Source organism: Bos indicus x Bos taurus, unplaced genomic scaffold, assembly GCF_003369695.1.
Source record: "Bos indicus x Bos taurus breed Angus x Brahman F1 hybrid unplaced genomic scaffold, Bos_hybrid_MaternalHap_v2.0 SuperScaffold_100126, whole genome shotgun sequence".
NCBI classification, from domain to species: Eukaryota; Metazoa; Chordata; class Mammalia; order Artiodactyla; family Bovidae; genus Bos; species Bos indicus x Bos taurus.
Window position 1 is genome coordinate 1,289,390 of NW_020867066.1, and position 20,678 is coordinate 1,310,067.

The 20,678-nt window shown below is 41.1% G+C and overlaps 1 protein-coding gene and 1 pseudogene across 3 annotated transcripts in view; both read right to left on the bottom strand.

The window, feature by feature from the left end:
- Positions 1–1,757: 1,757 nt before the first annotated feature.
- On the bottom strand, positions 1,758–2,542 carry LOC113888422 (annotated as a pseudogene).
- A 6,306-nt stretch (positions 2,543–8,848) lies between these two features.
- The window catches only part of LOC113888432 (multidrug resistance-associated protein 4-like), a 105,877-nt gene continuing 94,047 nt past the window's right edge, over positions 8,849–20,678 (bottom strand). For 2 of the 3 annotated variants that reach the window (XM_027535560.1, XM_027535559.1), the window contains 2 exons: positions 16,589–16,723; positions 8,849–9,799 (listed from right to left, as the gene is read on the bottom strand). In XM_027535560.1, coding sequence (XP_027391361.1) covers positions 16,589–16,723 — 135 coding nt within the window. In that variant the 3' untranslated portion in view covers positions 8,849–9,799. Of the gene's footprint in view, positions 9,800–16,588; positions 16,724–20,678 lie in introns of those variants that run through there. The other variant, XM_027535561.1, reaches the window with a different exon arrangement.

Below are 20,678 nucleotides of genomic sequence, written 5' to 3' on the forward strand. Positions count from 1 at the left end.
CTGCAGTATTCCATGGACAGAGGAGCCTACCTGGCTATAATCCATGGGGTCGCAAAGAGTCGAACATGACTAAGCACACACACCCACACAGGATTTATGGGCAGACACTGACAGTATCAGTTCACTCATGTTATTAAAAGCTGGCTACAGAACAGTCTATAGTGTGTATGAGTGCCTCTCCAAGGGTCACACTTCTATAGTTACTTCTTTTAAAAGATTCCCTGATGGCTCAGATGGTAGAGTCTACCCCCAATGCGGGAGACCTGGGTTTGATCCCTCAGTTGGGAAGAACCCCTGGAGAAGGAAATGGCAACCCACTCCAATATTCTTGCCTGGAAAATCCCATGGACAGAGAAGCCTTGCGGGCTAGAGTCCATAGCATTGCAAAGAGTCGGGACACGACCAAGTGACTTTACTTTCACTTCTGGAGCTTTCCTCATAGGTCAGCCAGTAAAGTATCTGCCTGCAAAGCAGGAGACCCAGGTTCCATCCCAGATTCAGGAAGATCCCCTGGAGAAGGAAATGGCAACTTACTCCAATATTATTTCCTGGAGAATCCCATATGGACAAAGGAGCCTGGCAGGCTACAGTCGATGGGTTCACAAGTGTTGGACAAGACTCAGCAACTAAACCACCACAGTCTTAGTTCACAAACCTGAGCTTCACACATCTGAGTCCCAAGATGTGGCTTTCTGGGAGGGAAATCCTTGGAAATGTACAGGATGAGCAGCTCTGCAGTAACTTTAGGAGTCACTCCTAGGCAGAGAAACTTGGAGCTCCAGGCCACTGGCCAAGCACAGGTCTGGCACATGTCTGTGACTGGAACATTCCTGTGCCTGGGGTCTGAGGTGTGTGCGTGTGCTTAGTCATGATGATTCCTTGGGACCCCATGGACAGAGGATGGGATTTCTGTCAGGAATACTGGAGTGGGTTGCCATATCCTCCTCCTGGCGATCTTCCTGACCCAGGAATGAAACTTGCCTCTGTTGGTTCTCCTGCATTTGCAGGCAGATTCCTTACCACTAGCGCCCCCTGGGGGGTTTGAGGAAATTGGTCGTGATAAGACCGCTGGCTGATAGCCAGTGACAAGCGCTTCCCAGGTAAAGAGTCTCAGTGGTAAAGAATCTGCCAATGCAGGAGACACAGGAGATGCAAGTTCCATGTCTGGATGGGGAGGACGCCCTGGAGGAGGAAATGGCAACCCTCTAGTATTCTTGCCTGAAGAATCCCATGAACAGAGGTGGCTGGCAGGCTGTAGTCATAGGGTTGCTGAGTTGGACGTGACTGAGCACAGTCAGTGACAAGTGCTTATGATATCCAGCATCAAGAAGGGCAGAGGTGTAAGGTAATGAATGTCCCAGTAAACAGCTGCTGCTACTGCTGCTTAGTCGCGTCAGTCGTGTCCGACTCTGTGCAACCCCATAGACGGCAACGCACCAGGCTCCGCCGTCCCTGGGATTCTCCAGGCAAGAACAATGGAGTGGGTTGCCATTTCCTTCTCCAATGCATGAAAGGGAAAAGGGAAAGTGAAGTCACTCGGTCGTGTCCTACTCTTCGCAACCCCATGGACTGTAGCCCACCAGGCTCCTCCATCCATGGGATTTTCCAGGCAAGAGTACTGGAGTGGGGTGCCATCTCCTTCTCTGCAGTAAACAGCAGCTGCCCCTTATAGTATTGTGTGGCAGGATGTATTTTTATTTAATTATCACATTTAATTTTTTGGGGGTATATGAAAATGTATTACTATCATGCTATCATCATCCAAATTCATGATCTTGGTCTTTCTTCTTGCCTTTGTATAAGGCCAAAAGAGAGACACTAGCTACTTTGACAACCTAAAGCAAATTCCAGGAATGACCTTTACAACCAAATTCAGCAACCAGAATATCATCAATATTGAACTTTCCTCAATAAAGTTCAAGCAACCATTACTGGGTACAAAGGCTGTGATTTTTTTGTTATTCTTGGTGAGCTGAACCCTGACACATTTCATGATGGCAGAATTTGGTTGTTTGGCTTCAATCCATACTTTTTCGAGCACGATTCTCTTGGCATGAGAAGCACTTCCAAAAGGGTTGGCCTTCAGGGCTGTGCCCAAGTGGACTTTCTTGTACTATTTATCATGCCGATTTTGGGCTCATTGGTGGCTACAGAGATTCTTGGCAGTACAAAGACCATGGCACTTGCCTATCCTGCCAGTATCACAGGCCTGAACATAAGACTATCACATTTAATTTTAACATAAGCTTGAAGAATATTAGAAGCCCCATCTTACAGAGCTTAAGGACCTTGATCAATGTCATAGACTCATAACTGACAGATGCAGCCTCTGAGCCCAGGCAGGTGTGACCACACAGTCTATCCCAGCTCCTCCCGTGTCCCGTGGGACCAGGAGGTCTCCCTGCCCAAAGACCTGCTCAGCAGCTTCAGCCTGACTCCCTGGGTGGGTCCGTGTGATCCCTCTAGGTGCCCGCAGCCCCTTTGCTCCTACTGCCCCTGAGTCGGGTCCTTCCTTCTGAAGGGCAGCCCCCAAGAACCTCATGGTCGGCAGAAAGACACTTTTGTCCCATTCTAAAAGGTTTTCCTTGCATCCAGCTCCCAGGGGTGAGGTCAGGCCAGGTTGCGAGGAGAATCATGAGAGAAGCAAGAAGGTGTGAGCTCCTGGTCAGCACATTCCTCTGACCTGGAACCTCCCTCTTCTGATGCTTCCTGCCCCTTGGGGCAGCTCCTCTCCATGCCCCTCCCCCCTCCATTACAAGTGCTCCTGTAGCTCCGCTGTGGATCAGAATCAATAGGGAAGGGGTCAGAATGCAGGTTCCTGGGCTTCAGCCCCAAAGATCTGATTCAGGTTGTTACACAAGTGGGCCCTGGGAATTCGAATTTTAACCAATAACCCAGTGGTTTTTGATGGAGGGGGTCCTCTGAACACACTTTGAGAAGCATTTAACAGACCTGTCACTCACATCTGTGGTCCCTGGTCAAGAGTATAAATGAAGCCCATACTACATGCTTAAATATTTAAAAGTTATAAATCAGTCAAACAAAATTGTCAAGTATACCTTCCTAACTATTAATAACTGGCAGAATGGGATTCTGGACACAGCTCCAAGCCAGAAGGCAGGACAGCAGAGACAGGGGCCAACCCAGCCCTCAGCCCTCCCCCTGCTCTTCCCACCTCTGGCTCTGACCCTGTTTGTGCCCTGAGGAATCTGCTGCTCAAGCAAGAGCACCCCCAGCCTCCAAGTCCAAGTTCAGGCCGCCCTCTTCCTGTCCCACAAACAACTGTATCTTGACCAGTTGTCTGGTTGGGACATGGCCCCCAGGGGGGAGGCCTGCACTGGCACTTGGAGCAAGGGTTCTAGGGCCCAGGTGCTCAGAGCACGGTCTGGAGGGGGCAGGGCTCCAGGTGGCCACACCCCCTGGTCCTCTCTGGCTGCCTGAACCTGGGGAGGGTGCAACCACAGGATGACCCGAGCAGGGCCTCTAAACCAGCGCTTCTCAAACTAATGTGAGCAGGACTCACCTGGGATCCGGAGATTCTAAGTCAATAGGTCTAGGGTACAGACAAGATTCCATGTTCCTAACAGCCTTCCAGGCCAAGCCAGGGCTGTTGGTCCATGCTTAGAATAGCAGAGCCCTAGGGCAGGGTGGGCAGAGTTTTCCTGTTAACAGGAAGTCAAAACATTTCCAGGCTTTGCGGGCCATATGGTCTCTGCTCAGAAAAACATCTACTTCTGCTTTATTGACCACACTAATGCCTTTGACTGTGGATCAGAACAAACTGTGGACAGTTCTTAAAGATGTGAGTACCAGACCACCTTACCTGTCTCCTGAGAAACCTACATGCAGGTTAAGAAGCAAGAGTTAGAACCAGACATGGAACCACTGCCTGGGTCAAAATTGGGAAAGAAGAAAGAAAAGGCTGTACATTGTCACCCTGTTTATATAACTTATATGAAAAACAATGTATGTATATGTATAACTGAATCACTGCTGAATAGCAGAAATTAACACAACATTGTAAATCAGCTATGCTTAAATAAAATAAATTTTTAAAGAAGCAAGAAAAAAATTCCAAGGGTGTCAGTAAGTTCATTATTAGTAATGTTTACTCTGCTTAGCCTGGTGTTTGCCAGAGTTTTCCACTTTAAAAATGTAACTCTTCCCTAAAGAATTAATCAAGGAAGATATTTTGAGTCTATGAAAATGCCATGCCTCCCCCAACCCCTGAACATTCATGGTATATTCAGCCAATGATGAATTTTGTCTGAATTATTTATGATGGCTGCCATATGATACTTTTCTGTCAGCCTGTCTACATTTGTGAGTTGGTATTCTATTGCAAAAAAGAGCTTACCCTTCCTCCTGTCTATTTTATGTTTTATCAGAATCAGTATAAACTCATGGATTTATAAATATTTTATAGTTGTAAAAGATAGGGTTTAAAAACCTTCAGTCCTCTGTTTATCATTACCTACTTATAATATTTCTAATGTAATATAAGTTCCATCTCAGAGACTCATTTTTTGTCTAGGTATTCTGCAAAATTTAATTTTAAAAATATTTTTTACATAATATCCTCCATAATTAAATATGATTAACTTTTGAATTAAACACTGCTTTGGAATACCCAAAGCTTCCACCAATTAGAATGGATAATTGTGAGCATGTTTGCTAAGTGAAGAGTGAATTTATTCAGAACCATCCAAAGTAAACTTTGTGTAAAACATGTTCAATATATCTAAGTCTTAATCTTTGTTCTTCTTAAAAAATCACACAGTCCCAATTTTGACTCCTAAGGGAAGTCATCTGGGCCTGGAGTATAGATGGAGGTCTCGTTGAACTCAGGCATGTCATTCCTTCTAGTAATGTTATTTTTTAGTTCTAAATTTAAAAAAACCTGTGGCGGATTCATTTTGATATTTGGCAAAACTAATACAATATTGTAAAGTTTAAAAATAAAATAAAATTAAAAAAAAGAAAAACAAACAAACAAAAAACATGTATTTCTCCCAGCTTTTCAGTACACATTGCTGTTTTAGTTTTGGGGGAAAATTATTTTTTTCCTTACTACATTAGGTTTAAAAAACAAAAGCTCAGTTAATCCACATTCTTTCTGTTTTTAAAGGAAAATTAACAGCTTACACATAAAACCTTGTGTTTAAAAAACTCTGAAGGCTTTAAAGTGGTCTATTGTGTTTCCAGGGACCTTCTTCAACATTAGGACCATACTGCTGATTCAAGAATAGCATCAGTATAAATATAAGCATAGTATTGTTTTTAGATTAAAAAAAAAAAAAGAAAAAACCCTCCAAACTTGAACAGGAATTTATTTCTAACTTTTTAATGCTATTAAAAATATTTATAATGTATAATAGGGCCTTTTGGAAGCCTGTGTGGTCTAATTTTAAACATAAATATGATGGGAACAATTAATAAAGAGGGTAGTGCTGTAGAGGGTAGTACTGATGGGGCGCTAATCACAAATCCAGCATAGTTCAAAAGCAGTGTTTCTCACCTGTCTGGGGTTAAGAATCAGTTTTATGTAATTTTACATTTTCAGACCATTGCAACCTAATCAATGATCCACTGAGCACGGCTAGTGCTCAGCTCAGTCATGTGCACCTTCCTTCTGCAAGTGCAACAGTCACACTGGTCTCTGGGCTGTTCAGGATCCCACCCCTCCTGAGTTTAGACATCACAGCAATAACAGGTGGCTGCACGTGTCTAGTTTTCTTGAATTCCCTGTACTTATTTCTAATATAGTTACAAACCGGCCATAGACTGGCACTAGCCCACAGGCCATACTGTTGTATCACTGTCACAGTTACATTTGCAACAACCCTCTGAGAATTGTACTAACCTCACTTCCACTATCAAAGAAACTGAGACACAGTGGGCTTCCTAATCTTAAGAGCCCACAATTAGCAGCTAGCAGAATCGTAACCAATCCCAGTCAGTGCCCAGAGGAACCAGTAATTGTCCCTGAAAGCCTGATTCCAGAGCATGTGCTCCTCGTGTGCATATTCCATTTTTATCTGTGAAGGACAAACAGTTTGGTTTAGGCCATTAAATGAGGACCTCCTCAAATACATCTACAATCTACAAACCTACCTTCATCCACATCCATCTTGCTCTCCTCTCCTGGTAATTAGGAATCACCAAGGTCATTGATTCCACCTTGTGCCTTTGGATGCTCTTGGTCCATCCATCGTCCCAATCAAAGAACGGAAGTACAGAAACTATATTCATTTTCCAGATGAAGCTGAGATTCAGAGGTTGAGACACTTATCCAAACTATGGCTACATGGCTATGGGGTGACCAGAGTCCATTTTGTCAAGGATGGTGCCAGTTTATTTTCCTGGCACCTTGGCTGGTTATTGCTTTCCTTTCACTCTCAAGTGTCCCACTCTGGACAGTACATTCTTCAGGTGCTCACACTGCCAGTGAGTAGTAGAGAAAGAACTGGCATGCAGATCTGTGACTGACTGACTCCAAAACCAGGGCTTTCTGTTATCCCAAGCTACCTCTTTAAACTTCAAAATTATGAAGCTGAGAAGGAAGGTTTGTTCTCAATACCATTCATTCATTCATGCATTCAGCAAACATTTATGGAGCACCTGCTATGTGACACATACTGTGCTGGGAGATGGAATTAAAAGTGAATAGGGCACAGTTTAAAGTCTTTTTCTCACTTAGTTTTATAAGAAAACAGAATGCTTATGAATACTCATAGTTAGGGCAGGTTACATAATTTATAGGACTCAGTGCAAAACGGAAAGAATAGGGACCCTTGTTTAAAAATGAAGTATCTCAAGATGGTGACAGCAAGACACTAACCAAAGATGGTTCAGTTTAACAAATGAGAGGTGGTCAGGGTATTGCAGAAATCCAAGTTACCTAGGACAAGGATTAATCTTAAGGTGACTTCCTAGCAGGGGTGACAACTGGGTTGAGCCTAGAGATGAGGCTGTCTCCTCTACATGGACCTTCTTCTCTACTTTTTTTAGACCAAAGGGCACTGAGAAGAATCACTAAATCATCGTTTTGACTTACATGTCGGTCACCAAGAGTTTCCCCCACAGCACAGCCTAATCACTCTTGTCTGGAACTGTGATACATGCTGTTGCATAACATGGAGATGGGCTGCCCAGACCTCCCTTCAAGGACTCGTTCTCCAGTTGCTGGAAGTGCTGTAGGTGGGCAGTCCTCAGCCACTAGGTCTTCTGGGGGCAGCTTCTCTGCAATGTCCCATCCGGGTGGAGGTATAAATATCTGGCCACTGGACATGTCAGGATAACCCTGAAGGGCCATCTTCACTCCAGCTCTCCATGGGGTCAGTTAAGGTCATCTGGCCAGTGATGCATCTTGATCTTTCCCTCTGCCCTATCCTGTTTATTCCCTCCTGATGCCACAAGTGTTGATCCCAAGGGCATCCCCTGATACTCATGCCAGCACTAAACTGCATCCCAGTCTGCATCCCAGAGAACCAGCCAGCAACACATGTCAGAAAACATTCCAGTACTCGGGGAGGGCTTTTATTTGAAAATTACTGATTACACACATACTTATAACATTTTAAACCCCCCAACTAAAATACAAAACAGGGGTAACAAGGACTTCTTGTGTGAATGTGGTTACCTTTGATTTAAAATCCACAATCTAATGTTGTCTGACAAAAATGACATTATGTTATTAATAACAAAAGTAAACTATTAGGTTGAACCACATGAAACTGCCACTGTATGGCTTATAAAAGGCTGAATGTTAGCAGTTCTGCATGGGTCCATCTAATAGAAAAAACCAATTAGCATTTGAAAACCATTATACTAATGAATAACTCATGGGTAAAACATATAGTTAGTGAATTAAATTAGGAATTAGAAAATATATAATACCCTATTGATTAGTGGTGAGTATCAAAACTTGCAGGTTGCAGCTAAAGTGGATCTTGGTGGTGGGGGGAGCTGGCTTTATATACTTATATTACAAAAATAATGACATTATTAACCTATTTCCAATTTAAGAATTTATAAAAAAAAACTCAAAGTAAAGGAAAAGTTGAAGGAAAGAAAGAATGATACAATGAACTAGGGAAAAAAGAAAGAGCAGCAATCAAACAAAAAGTTGATTCTTTGAAAACAGGAAAAATTTATGCAAGATTATTCATAAAAAAAGAAGGCTCAAAGAAAATTAAAAAGCCAAAAGAACACAGTTGGAGATGCTGCAAAGACTAAACATATAAGATGTTGTGAATAAATTTATGCCAATCAAGCTCAGAAACTCAGGGGAAACAGAGCTACTCCTAGAAAAATGAAACTTATCACAATGACTGCAGAAATAACACACTGAATAGGAAGCAAATAATTACCAAAAGTTACTAAACAGCATATTAAAAGCAGAGATATTACTTTGCCAACAAAGGTCCATCTAGTTGAGGCTATGGTTTTTCCATTGGTCATGTATGGATGTGAGAGATAAACTATAAAGAAAGCTGAGCGCCGAAGAATTGATGCTTTCAAACTGTGGTGTTGGAGAAGACTCTTGAGAGTCCCTTGAACTGCAAGGAGATCCAACCAGTCCATCCTAAAGGAGATCAGTCCTGGGTATTCATTGGAAGGACTGATGCTGAAGCTAAAACTCCAATACTTTGGCCACCTGATGTGAAGAGCTGACTCATTTGAAAAGACCCTGAGGCTGGGAAAGATTGAGGGCAGGAGGAAAAGGGGATGACAGAGGATGAGATGGTTGGATGGCATCATTGACTCGATGGACATGGGTTTGGGTAGACTCTGGGAGCTCGTGATGCATAAGGAGGCCTGGCTTGCTGTGGTTCATGGGGTCGCAAAGAGTCGGACACGACTGAGAGACTGAACTGAACTGAACCGACCCAGACAATGATGGTTGCACAACACTGTGAATGTGATTAATGCTACTGGATTGTGTGATTAAAAATGGTTATATGGCAAATTTTATGTTATATATACTTTACCACAATTTTTAATGTAAAAAAAATAAAATCCTCTATCTAGAAGACAGTCTAGCACATGTCAGTCCTTCATTAGCAAATCCCCTAGAAGGGCTCCTATTTTGAGAAAGCATATTTTCTTTTCCTTCTCTCTTAGAACATATGATATTATCCTTCTGTATTTAACCATATATCCTTTCTTTTTTGTTGTTGTTAAACTATAGTATATTGTATGTTTTTCCTATCAGGTTTCTCTGTAGTATTTTAACCAGAGGTCTTTTGGTGGAAAAATGGATCCTAGTCATGTTAAAGGAAGTGGTGACACAAAACAGCAACTTCACACAGTCTTCAAGTAAACAGAATCCCTGATAAAATCAGAAAGTAATATGTAATTCTGGGAACAGTAAAAAACCATCTGTGACAACTTTGTCTCAAATCTTAGAAATTGATTTTGGCTCTGGAGTCTCTCAGGACACAAAATCTGGGACACAGCTTTTATAGGTGGCCTGTGCCTTTCATTTGCATAATAAAGAAAACATTATAACATATAAATAAATATAATAAATCCTTTTCCAAGAGTTTGAAATCTTGAGTGAAGTTGGAGAACTAACATCTTGTAATGTGTAAATATTTGTTGCCAGTATAAGAAACATAGAATATAGTTTATGCAGTCGAAAAGCTACTGGAAAAAAGCCTTTGGAGTAGACATGAACTCATGGGAGAATCAGTGTTGACTCAAAAATTGTTAAGGCTGAGGGCTGTCCGCTGGAAATATTCATAACCACAAGGTTACTGTGAGTAACATCTGGCTATCTCCTTTTGAAGTACACCTGAGGGAGAAAAAGACAAAATCAACATGTTTAAAAGTTTCAAAGTCCTCCTCCTGAGGCAACACATTTCTAGGTTTCCTTCTTCATGTGAAGCAACCATATCACTATTGGAGGCACAGTTTTAAAAAACCAGGGCTGTATTTATTCTACGGAGGAAATAGCTCCACTAAAACCTTCAGTGGGGCTGGGTTAAATGCCAAACAACCTGTAGATCTCCTAGATTTTTGATCATTCTGATTCACAGATATGCTTTATCACTACAATAAATTGATAAGCAAAACCATTTTACTCCCTGGAATAAATTAAAAACAGGGTAACAAAGAGGATAAGAAATCTTGCACCTCAACAGGGCTTCTCATTTTCACACATAAAAGGAGCACAACAGATTCAGATGTTAATATCAGGTTGTAGTCTTTATATTTTAAAAACTCTGACTAACAAGAACTGAAACACTGGTATATATGTATGAAATAACCTGGTGTTTAATTTGTTTAGCAAAGCAATTATAGGGCCTATAGAAATGTGATCTGTGGATACTTCCCAAGAATGAAAGGGAATCAAAACCTTTAGCCAGGAATCAACCAAGTGACTTCTCTAAAATGAAGGATGATACCCAATAATAGGACAGATCTCTGCCAGGCCTTGGAGTTCTTGAATTCTACCAAATTCTAGCTGAACTGGAAGAGATACAGGTTTTCTCAGTGTATAATCAGAACACAGAAGAAGTGAAGTGCTGTCAAGGTCCACAATCATCAATTTTCAGTAGCTGTATTGTATCTCAGTTCCTTAACAGATGCACATAACAAAATAATGTCAGGCTTTGTGAAGCCTTATCTCTGAATGTGTTTGGGCAAAATACGATTTCAAATGTAACTCTTTATCCTCAAAGAAGAATGTGAAAAGTTTCATTTGAGTCTTTACAATGGAAAATATATCGTCTATCAGAGGCTGACTCGTGTCACAAACTGGGTTGCTTAGACATATGATTCAGATGTCTTTTATAAAATCTGACTACAAGTGCATCTGTGGGTGCTGTAAACAAAGTTATCATAAGAGAGAATGAACTTCACACATGAGACAGAAAAGCACTAGGATGCCCACCTTCATAGTAAGTGCACTTTCTTACTCTCTTGTTGCTAACATAAACTGCTACCCTCAAACAGCTCTGCATACAAAATGCTATATATTTAAATGTCATTTAAGGAGAAAAATAAGCCCTCCAAAAATGCTTGAGCCTCACTGGCTGAAATCTGAAGCTACTACCATTGTAATGGAAGCATTTAAAAATAAAACTTCTGGTGGGGGTTGGGAGAGGGGGTTAATTGCATACCATCACCCTCCTCCATTTTATTAAGCTAGCCATATTTTGTGATTATATCCTTATGTACTTTTTTGGTGAAAAGCAAAAGGAAAAAAAAATAAATTTCATTTTCTACTGCTTGATATTCTTTCTAGAATTACCTGGTTCCTTCCTTCATAACCCTTCTCAATATAATTTTTATAAAGAAAAAATATTATTTTTAGCAACTTTTAACTGAAAAGGGCTTTGCTTCATGGTCTGAAATACCTGAACTGAATACTGAAAGGAACTTCAGTGGTTGGGGATCCCTGATTTAGAGTCTCTAAAGCTATCTAAAGCTAGGAAAGACTAGAGATCTCTTCAAGAAAATCAGAGATACCGAGGGAATATTTCATGCAGAGATGGACTCGATAAAGGACAGAAATGGTATGGACCTAACAGAAGCAGAAGATATTAAGAAGAGGTGGCAAGAATACACAGAAGAACTGTACATAAAAGATCTTCATGACCCAGATAATCACTATGGTGTGATCACTCACCTAGAGCCAGACATCCTGAAATGTGTAGTCAAGTGGGCCTTAGAAAGCATCACTATGAACAAAGCTAGTGGAGTGATGGAATTCCAGTTGAGCTGTTTCAAATCCTGAAAGATGATGCTGTGAAAGTGCTGCACTCAATATACCAGCAAATTGGGAAAACTCAGCAGTGGCCACAGGACTGGAAAAGGTCAGTTTTCATTCCAATCCCAAAGAAAGGCAATGCCAAAGAATGCTCAAACTACTGCACAATTGCACTCATCTCACACGCTAGTAATGTTCAAAACTCTCCAAGCCACGCTTCAGCAATACATGACCCATGAACTTCCAGATGATCAAGATGGTTTTAGGAAAGGCAGAGGAACCAGAGATCAGATTGCCAACATCCGCTGGATCACTGAAAAAGCAAGAGAGTTCCAGAAAAACATCCATTTCTGCTTTATTGCTATGCCAAAGCCTTTCACTGTGTGGATCACAATAAACTGTGGAAAATTCTGAAAGAAATAGGAATACCAGAGCACCTGACCTGCCTCTTGAGAAACCTATATGCAGGTCAGGAAGCAACAGTTAGAACTGGACATGGAACAACAGACTGGTTCCAAATACGAAAAGAAGTACCTCAAGGCTGTATATTGTCACCCTGCTTATTTAACTTATATGCAGAGTACATCATGAGAAACGCTGGGCTGGAGGAAGCACAAGCTGGAATCAAGATTGCCGGGAGAAATATCAATAACTTCAGATATGCAGATGACACCACCCTTATGGCAGAAAGTGAAGAACAACTAAAGAGCCTCTTGATGAAAGTGAAAGTGGAGAGTGAAAAAGTTGGCTTAAAGCTCAACATTCATAAAACTAAGATCATGGCATCTGGTCCCATCACTTCATGGCAAATAGATGGAAAAACATTGGAAACAGTGGCTGACTTTATTTTTCTGGGCTCCGAAATCACTGCAGATGGTGACTGCAGCCATGAAATTAAAAGATACTTACTCCTTGGAAGGAAAGTTATGACCAACCTAGATAGCGTGTCCCTTTAAAAAAAGGGACATTACTTTGTCAACAAAGGTCCATCTAGTCAAGGCTATGGTTTTTTCCTGTGGTCATGTATGTATGTGAGAGTTGGACTATAAAGAAAGCTGAGAGCCAAAGAATTGATGCTTTTGAACTGTGGTGTTGGAAAAGAGTCTTGAGGGTTCCTTGGACTGCAAGGCGATTCAACCAGTCCATCCTAAAGGAGATCAGTCCTGGGTGGTCATTGGAAGGACTGATGCTGAAGCTGAAACTCCAATACTTTGGCCACCTGATGCGAAGAGCTGACTCATTTGAAAAGACCTAGATGCTGGGAAAGATTGAGGGTAGGAGGAGAAGGGGACGACAAAGGATGAGATGGTTGGATGGCATCACTGACTCAACAGACATGGGTTTGGGTGGATTCTGGGAGTTGGTAATGGACAGGAAGGCCTGGCGTGTTGCAGTCATTGGGGTCACAAAAAACTGGACATGACTGAGTTACTGAACTGAACTGAAAGCTATCTAGAAGAACTATGAGTATATTTGTTTTATTATTGGGAGACAAGGCTTCTGTCTACAGTCTTTTTAAAAATGATCCTTTTACACCGTAAAACACTATATGCTCAAAGCGCTTAAGCATCTGCTCTCTCATCTGATCCTCGTAATAACTTTGAGTCCAGCAGGGCTGTAATCCTTGGTCTATATCCAGGTGAGGACCTGAGGCTCAGGGACCTTGGGGACACAAGACCACATGGATGCTAAGTGCCTCCTCCACCTATTCAAACTGGTCCAGGCTCCTAGAGCTAGCATATTAGGATTTTATAACTTCTGGTTGTATTACGTGATTTCATGAACAGACAACATGACAGCTCTGTTACACACTGGGAGGAAAGAAACTTCAGAAAACCTCAACCAGGTCTGCTTCATCACAGAACAGAATGAATGGAAGGCATTTATCCTCTATTACGGGCTGAACTGTCCTGTGCAATTTTACATGTTGAAGTCCTAAATCCCCCAGTACCTCAGAATATGACTATTTGGAAACAGGGTCTTTAAAAAGGCAATAAAGTTAACATGAAGTCATACAGGTGGGTCCTAATCTAATATACTGGGGTTCTTATAAGAATAGATCAGGCACAGACACACAGAGAGGGAAGACCATGTGAGGACAAAGAGAGAAGACAGCATCTCCAAGCCAAGGAGAGCATCCTCAGAGGAAACCAACCCTGCCGACACCTTGACCTGAGACTTGCAGCCTCCAGGGATGTGAGGAAATAAGTTTCTGTTGAGTCACCTACTCTGTGGTACTTTGCTTGGCAGTCCTAGCAAACTAATGTACCCTTCAGCTTTATGTATCTAAAAGGTACTTTCTCTGCTATTTCATGGACCATCTAAGGGGTTAATCAGACAGTGATCAGCTCACCTGAACTGTGTGTTTAAAAAAATGGGACTTGGAAGCACCTTTCCCCAGATGTTGGATTTCCTTTTAAGATGAATGAATTCTGCTCTATTAGAGTGAAAACCTTGTTGACTTAGGCTAATGTTCCCAGTGTTACAGCTCTCAACAATGCATTGACATCTGATGCTTGCACATTCAAAAAACTGATAATCTGACAGCTCACCTAAGAAGATGCAGAGCATGCATAAATAATGCCAAGAAGATATTCAACTGGGATGAGAATCAAGAAATGTATTTCTTTCCTTAGAGGTGACCTGACCCAGAGGCAGGACTAGAATCCAAGACTGAGGTTCTGCCACTCTGTGAACTTGGGTGATCGCCCCACCGTGGCAACCACGTGAAAGGAGCAGTGTTCTCAGACTCAACACAGAACACAGTATTTAGGGCAGCACTCAGCCTCCCCCAGCAATTGCCCCTCTGTGCCCCCTGGACCAGCTCTGTGACCTTAGGTGAGCCTGGACCCACTTTCCTCATCCATGACATGGGATAAAAATGGACCATCATGCAATTAAGTGAAATCACACATGCGAGAACAATATAAAATGAATTATAAAGAACTACACAAATGTAACTTATCATTAGTATTGTTAGAGTAGGTGCAGGGTTATTAGGCCAGGAATCACAAGATTTCTAATTCCATGACCTAAGTCTGCTTCCATGTGTATGTTACACTTGATTTAAGACATTCACTGAAAGAATCGATTTCTAATTCTGAGTCTGCTGCAAATTAGCTAAACATCAGTTTCATACATAGGGCCACGTTCCTTCTAAGGGCCTTAGTTTCCTCACCTGTAAAATGAAGGTGTTGAATCCTATTACCTTATATGATCTGGACTGATCTAAAATTCTGTGATCTATTTCTCATTACTCAATGTCTAGATAAAATATAATGATAGCATAGGCTTTAAATGAAGACTGTGGCACATAGGTGGGTACATCTCTTTTTGATATGAAATACCTGAGGTCAAAAGAGCAAAAGGGTTTTGGAGATTCCTGGGTCTCTATGAATCTCTAGGTCTCTAGGAATCTCTAGGTCTTAGGAGGGAAGGTCTGACTGGGAGACATTCTAGTAGATGAAAGCACTCTGTGAATTTCAGGCATTAAAATTACAGAGTTCTTTGTTCAACTTCTCAAGATTTGCACACAATATAGTACTTATATGAAAAGTTCAGAACACAGATTTCCTTGTTTTTAAACCTAGGTATGAACTCCAACTCCATCAGCTCTTCAGCCCGCTCTGTGACCCAGGCAATTTCCTATCCTATGAGCAGTGGCAGGTCTTGCTCTGCATTTCCTCTATTTCTAAGGAGGATTGAGAAGAGACAGTAACAGAGGGAACTTAGACCACATTTTAGATAAATCTTTCATATAGAAGTACTTAAGATACTGGGACATGTTTTCTTTAAGATGTATTTTAAATACTACACTAGTAATTATTCTACTCACAAGTGAAAATCTGGGAAATGCAGAAAAGCATGAAGAAGGGAAAATACACAGTTAATTTAATACCCAGAAATAAATTTTTGATGGGTAAGCCTCATAGCATGCAGCTGGAAGCCTCATCCCACCATGAACCACAAATGTCAAGGGGTAAGAACACCAAACCTTTCTTTCCTCCCTCTATCTTCTCATCAACCCACTCCCGCCTTGTTCCAGAAAGAATTACAGGCAGCTGTATGACAATGGCTAAGTCTCTTAAACTAGACTTCAGTTACCATCTCACCTTTTTTTAGGAAGGTGTCACGTGACCTGAATGTTACCCATTGAGAACCTTCCTGACACCACGTACAGTGCATTATACACCCCATCTCAGAGAAAGTGCTTTGTAAACCTTCAAGCACCATTCTGACTATAGAGTTAAGGTATTGTGAGTTCTTGATTTGTCCTGATGGCAATTTCACCTTCTAGAAGGTACAGGAAGCATAGAGGGGAAAACTGGACCTAATTCTAAACAACAAGTAATTAGGGATAAAGTGATAATATCAGGTAGATGTTTTCCTTACAGATTAGAAAACAGAAGAGAGCTATACCTTTCCCTGGTAGATCTTCCTAGAGCCAAAATATTCTAAACTGTTTTCCCTTAAACTCTCGAATTTCCTGGATATTCCTTGATAGCACTTTTAGTACACATGTGCTGAGCACCAATCAGAATGAATGTGAAGGGTTTGCAAAATGACTTTTCTGTGCTTTATGAGAATTTGACCCCAGAGTCCAAACTGTGGAAAGTCCAATCTGACATCTCTCTCTCAGGTGCGTTTGTGCACACACAGAGGAGCACACACATCCACCCCACCCCCAAATCTGCTGCAGAATCTTGGCAGACCTGCCTTCAACCTGCAATGTGTTAAGACCCAGCCATGAGACTTCCTCTGTGGAGACTTATAAGGGGACAGAGTGCTTGTTATCAGACCACCAGTGGAGATTGTGAAGACTGAAACTTGGAGACAAACTTTAATTACAACTCCCCGCAGCGAGCTCACCTATTTCGCCCTTTCAGTGAGGGCAGTGACCTCAGCTTGACCCAGTTGTTGCACCATCTTGTAAAACAGGCTGTTTTCATTCTGCATCAAATTATGTGGCTCTCCAGCTTCTCTATATATTCCTGAATCCAAAACCTGTTAACAGCAGAAAGAAATCCATTAGCACACAATATCTCTCAGTACCATATTATAGCCCAGACAATATTTCAAAAAGGGGCAGGACAGGGAGAATAGACAGACTCTGTGTGGGTGGTAGGACTGCCTGGTGTTTAAATGGTCTGATTACTGTTTTACTGGGCAAAGGCCTCACCTGACTTTTAATATTACAATATTATTGGAAAGGAGGAAAATGAGTTTTACACTAGGATTACTGGCACTCTGTATCATCTTATATTCTGCCCGGGGTATTTGGGGTTGTTATCATTAGTTAGTGCTTTTAGCTCTCAGGCTGTGAGCTTTGAGGCAATTTATACAGATACACAGAGTTGGGAAATATCTTGATTGCAGAAAATGAAGCTGCATTTATCTAAAAAGTAGGGTGACGTCATACAAACCAGAGGGCAGACCCCTGGCCACAAATTAATTGTCAAGTTGATTTGAGAATCTGAGCAGTATTTAGGGAAAAACGAAAACACTTTCAGAATTTCTTTAGGGCTCTGGATTATGTCAGCTGCTGAGAGGAATAGAATCCCTTGTCTGAGAGGCTGAGATGCTTCTAGAAGTTGGCTGTGGTTGTGGTTTGTTCTGAGAGTGGAAGGCTGGCAAAAAGAGCTGGTATAGAAGCAGCTTTTACAGAATTGCTCTGCACAGAAAAAATCTCTAGAAATCCAGTTTTGTCTTTGGTAAGACTAAAGAAGCAAGTAAGAAATTGAGCTCTGATTTCCAGGGATCTCAGCTTTCAGAGCACACGGGGCAGCTCAGTCTAACTGCCTAGGATCTGAATCTGTAGGATCTGAATCTCTTTTCACAAATTATTAATATCTTTCTTATTTTGTTTCTCTTTCTCTATTAAACTGCCTGCCTTTCACCCCTTTTATTGCTCATTAATAAGTCTGCTAAATGGAAATTGAAAGGGAGAGGAAGGGGCTCTTAACTCTGCCTTTCTGCTTATTAGTGTCTTTGGTTAATGGTTCTGGAGAGAAAAAAGTGTCTGAAATAAATGGCCCAAATGATATAATTATAAAAACAGTTCTGATGATAATCAGCACTCAAGTCTTCACTTAGGTCATGTTTAGAGTAAATGCATCTTATGAGAATATGCTGCATGGGCTTCCTGGTGGCTTAGTGGTAAAAGAATCTGCATGGCAATGCAGGAGTCATGTGTCCCATCCCCTGTATGGGAAGATCCCTCATGGAGCAGAGAAACTAAGTCTGTGGGCCACAACTATACAGCATGTGCTCTAGAGTCCACGAGCCACAACTCCTGAGCCCATATGTCACAACTACTGAAACCCACATGCCTAGAGCCTGTGCTCTGCAGCAAGAGGAGCCACCACAATAAGAGGTCTTCACACTGCTCAAAGAGTAGCTCCACTCACTGCAACTAGAGAAATGCTTGTGCAGCAAGGAAGACCCAGCACAGCCTAAAATAAATAAATAAATAAAATTAAATTTTTCAAAAAGAAGAGAATATTCTAGAACTCTAAACAAGATATAGGTTGTTTTTCCACATTAGGTATTTCAATTGATTTCATCCTTTGTATTTAATTAGAAACACTTATTAAGCCTTAGAAAGGCAATTTTCCTGTTAATCATTTGTTTACTACTATGAATCATTGCTAAGGGCAGCTTTCTCAAACAAGTCCAAGAATAACGGAATCTGTCTCATCCACATAATAATTTAAGTGTTCTGTAACTTGGCATACCAATTTAGATGCCTCAAATGTACAGTTTTACTTAAGCATAGGATAATAGAACAAAACTATTCTTCCCGATGTTGAATAAGAAAAACTGCAGTTTTCAAACACTGATCTCCATATATCTATGGTCAATTAACCTATGAAAAAGTAGACAAGAATGGAGAAAAATACAGCTTCTTTGGTAAATAGTACTGGGAAAACTGGGCACCTGAAAATGAATGAAATTAGAACACTCACCTATACCATACACAAAAATAAACTCAAAATGGTTTAAAGACCTAATATAAGACTGAGTACTATAAAACTTGGAGAAGGAAATGGCAACCCACTCCAATATTCTTGCCTGGAAAATCCCATGGACAGAGAAGCCTGGTAGGCTACAATCCATGGGGTTGCAAGAGTCGGACACGACTGGGCGACTTCATAAAGGAAAACCCAGGCAAAAGACTCTTTGCCATATATATGCGTTAGTATACTGTATTGGTGTTTTTCTTTCTGGCTTACTTCACTCTGTATAATAGGCTCCAGTTTCATCCACCTCATTAGAACTGATTCAAAGGTATTCTTTTATTAAAAATTAAAAATTACTCAGCCATTAGGCTGATAAATAACAGTCTTTTGGACTCTGTGGGAGAGGGAGAGGGTGGGATGATTTGGGAGAATGGCATTGAAATATATATAATATCATATATGAAACGAGTCGCCAGTCCAGCTTCGATGCATGATACTGGATGCTTGGGGCTGGTGCACTGGGACGACCCAGAGGGATGGTATGGGGAGGGAGGAGGGAGGAGAGTTCAGGATGGGGAACACATGTATGCCTGTGGCGGATTCATTTCGATATATGGCAGAACCAATACAATATTGTAAAGTTTAAAAATAAAATAAAATTAAAAACAAAACAAAACAAAAAAAAGACTCTTTGCCATAAATCACAGCAACTATTTTCTTAGATAACTCTCCCAAAGCAAAAGAAATAAAGCAAAAACAAATGGGACCTAATCAAACTTAAAAGCCAAGGCTCACGTCAGAGGCTACAAGAGCTGAGATGGGACACAGACTCAGAAAAGGCCAGAAATAGAAATTTATCAACTTAGCCTTTAAATTTACTGATATGATCAAAGATTCTAGGTATTTCAGAACAAATAAATATAAAGCAAGTCCAAATTCTCTTTATGTAGAGAAAAATAGGTATAATTTTGAATTTTTAATGTATTTTATAAGAAAAGGTTGCTATATTTTTCCTCTGCCCCCACTCTTCCTGTAACCCAAGTTAAACTATAAACTAAATCACATATTCAAGTTGGTATGATAACAATCCCTGAACCCCAGGACCTCTCCTGGAACCCCAAACTTGAATTACTTATCAAGCTCTAGGAGGTTAAGTAAAATTACATTATGTTGGATGAGTCAGCCAGTTACATAAGCTCCATGAAGATGTGTTCATCAAGTGGTTTATGTGCAGATATTCACAGTAGCTGTCCTAGACATAAAGATGAAATTGACCCACTGTAAGATAATTTCACCCATTTTCACAGGCAGGATGTCATCAGTGATATAGATGAGTATACCGGGAGATGGGGGACAGGAGAGGGTGGAAGAAAAGCCTGATAAGAAAGATGCTGGGAAATGATGACAAATAACAGAGATAGATCCACTTAGCAATATGGAGAGTTGTAAGGGGAAAGACCCGAGAGTCAGACCTCTGTCTTTGGCCACCAGATGATGACACAGGATGGCTGTCCAACCCTGGAAGGTGGGTCCCTCATTGGTAAAATAGTGCATGTGATTTTCTCAGTGACTGGACAATGTGGTAACTATTAACTCAAAATCATTTCTTAGGTCTTGAAACAGTAAATCATTCTCTCACCAGGGGAATAACAAAGGCTGGGTCATAGTCACCTCCATAGCTGCTCTCTCAAAACTGTTGCTTTTGCACATAAGCAAACCCCTCATAAAGTATTTCTTCTCCCCGACTATGCTTTCTACCTCAGTGTTAGTTATCTCTCCTCTGAAAACCTGAATGAAATCTCTTGGCATGTTTTTGAGGGAGTTTATCTCTTCTCAAGTGTTCTAATTGTAGCCATGCAGGTTTATAAAAGAAAAGTTCCATGAAAGTGAAAGTGAAAAATAGAATTTAAGTAAAACTCTAGTTAGGTATGAACTGTTTTGTGCTTTTTAGGTGGGGATGTTACAACAGTTTCTGGCTTTCACTCTGTGAGAAAATTCTA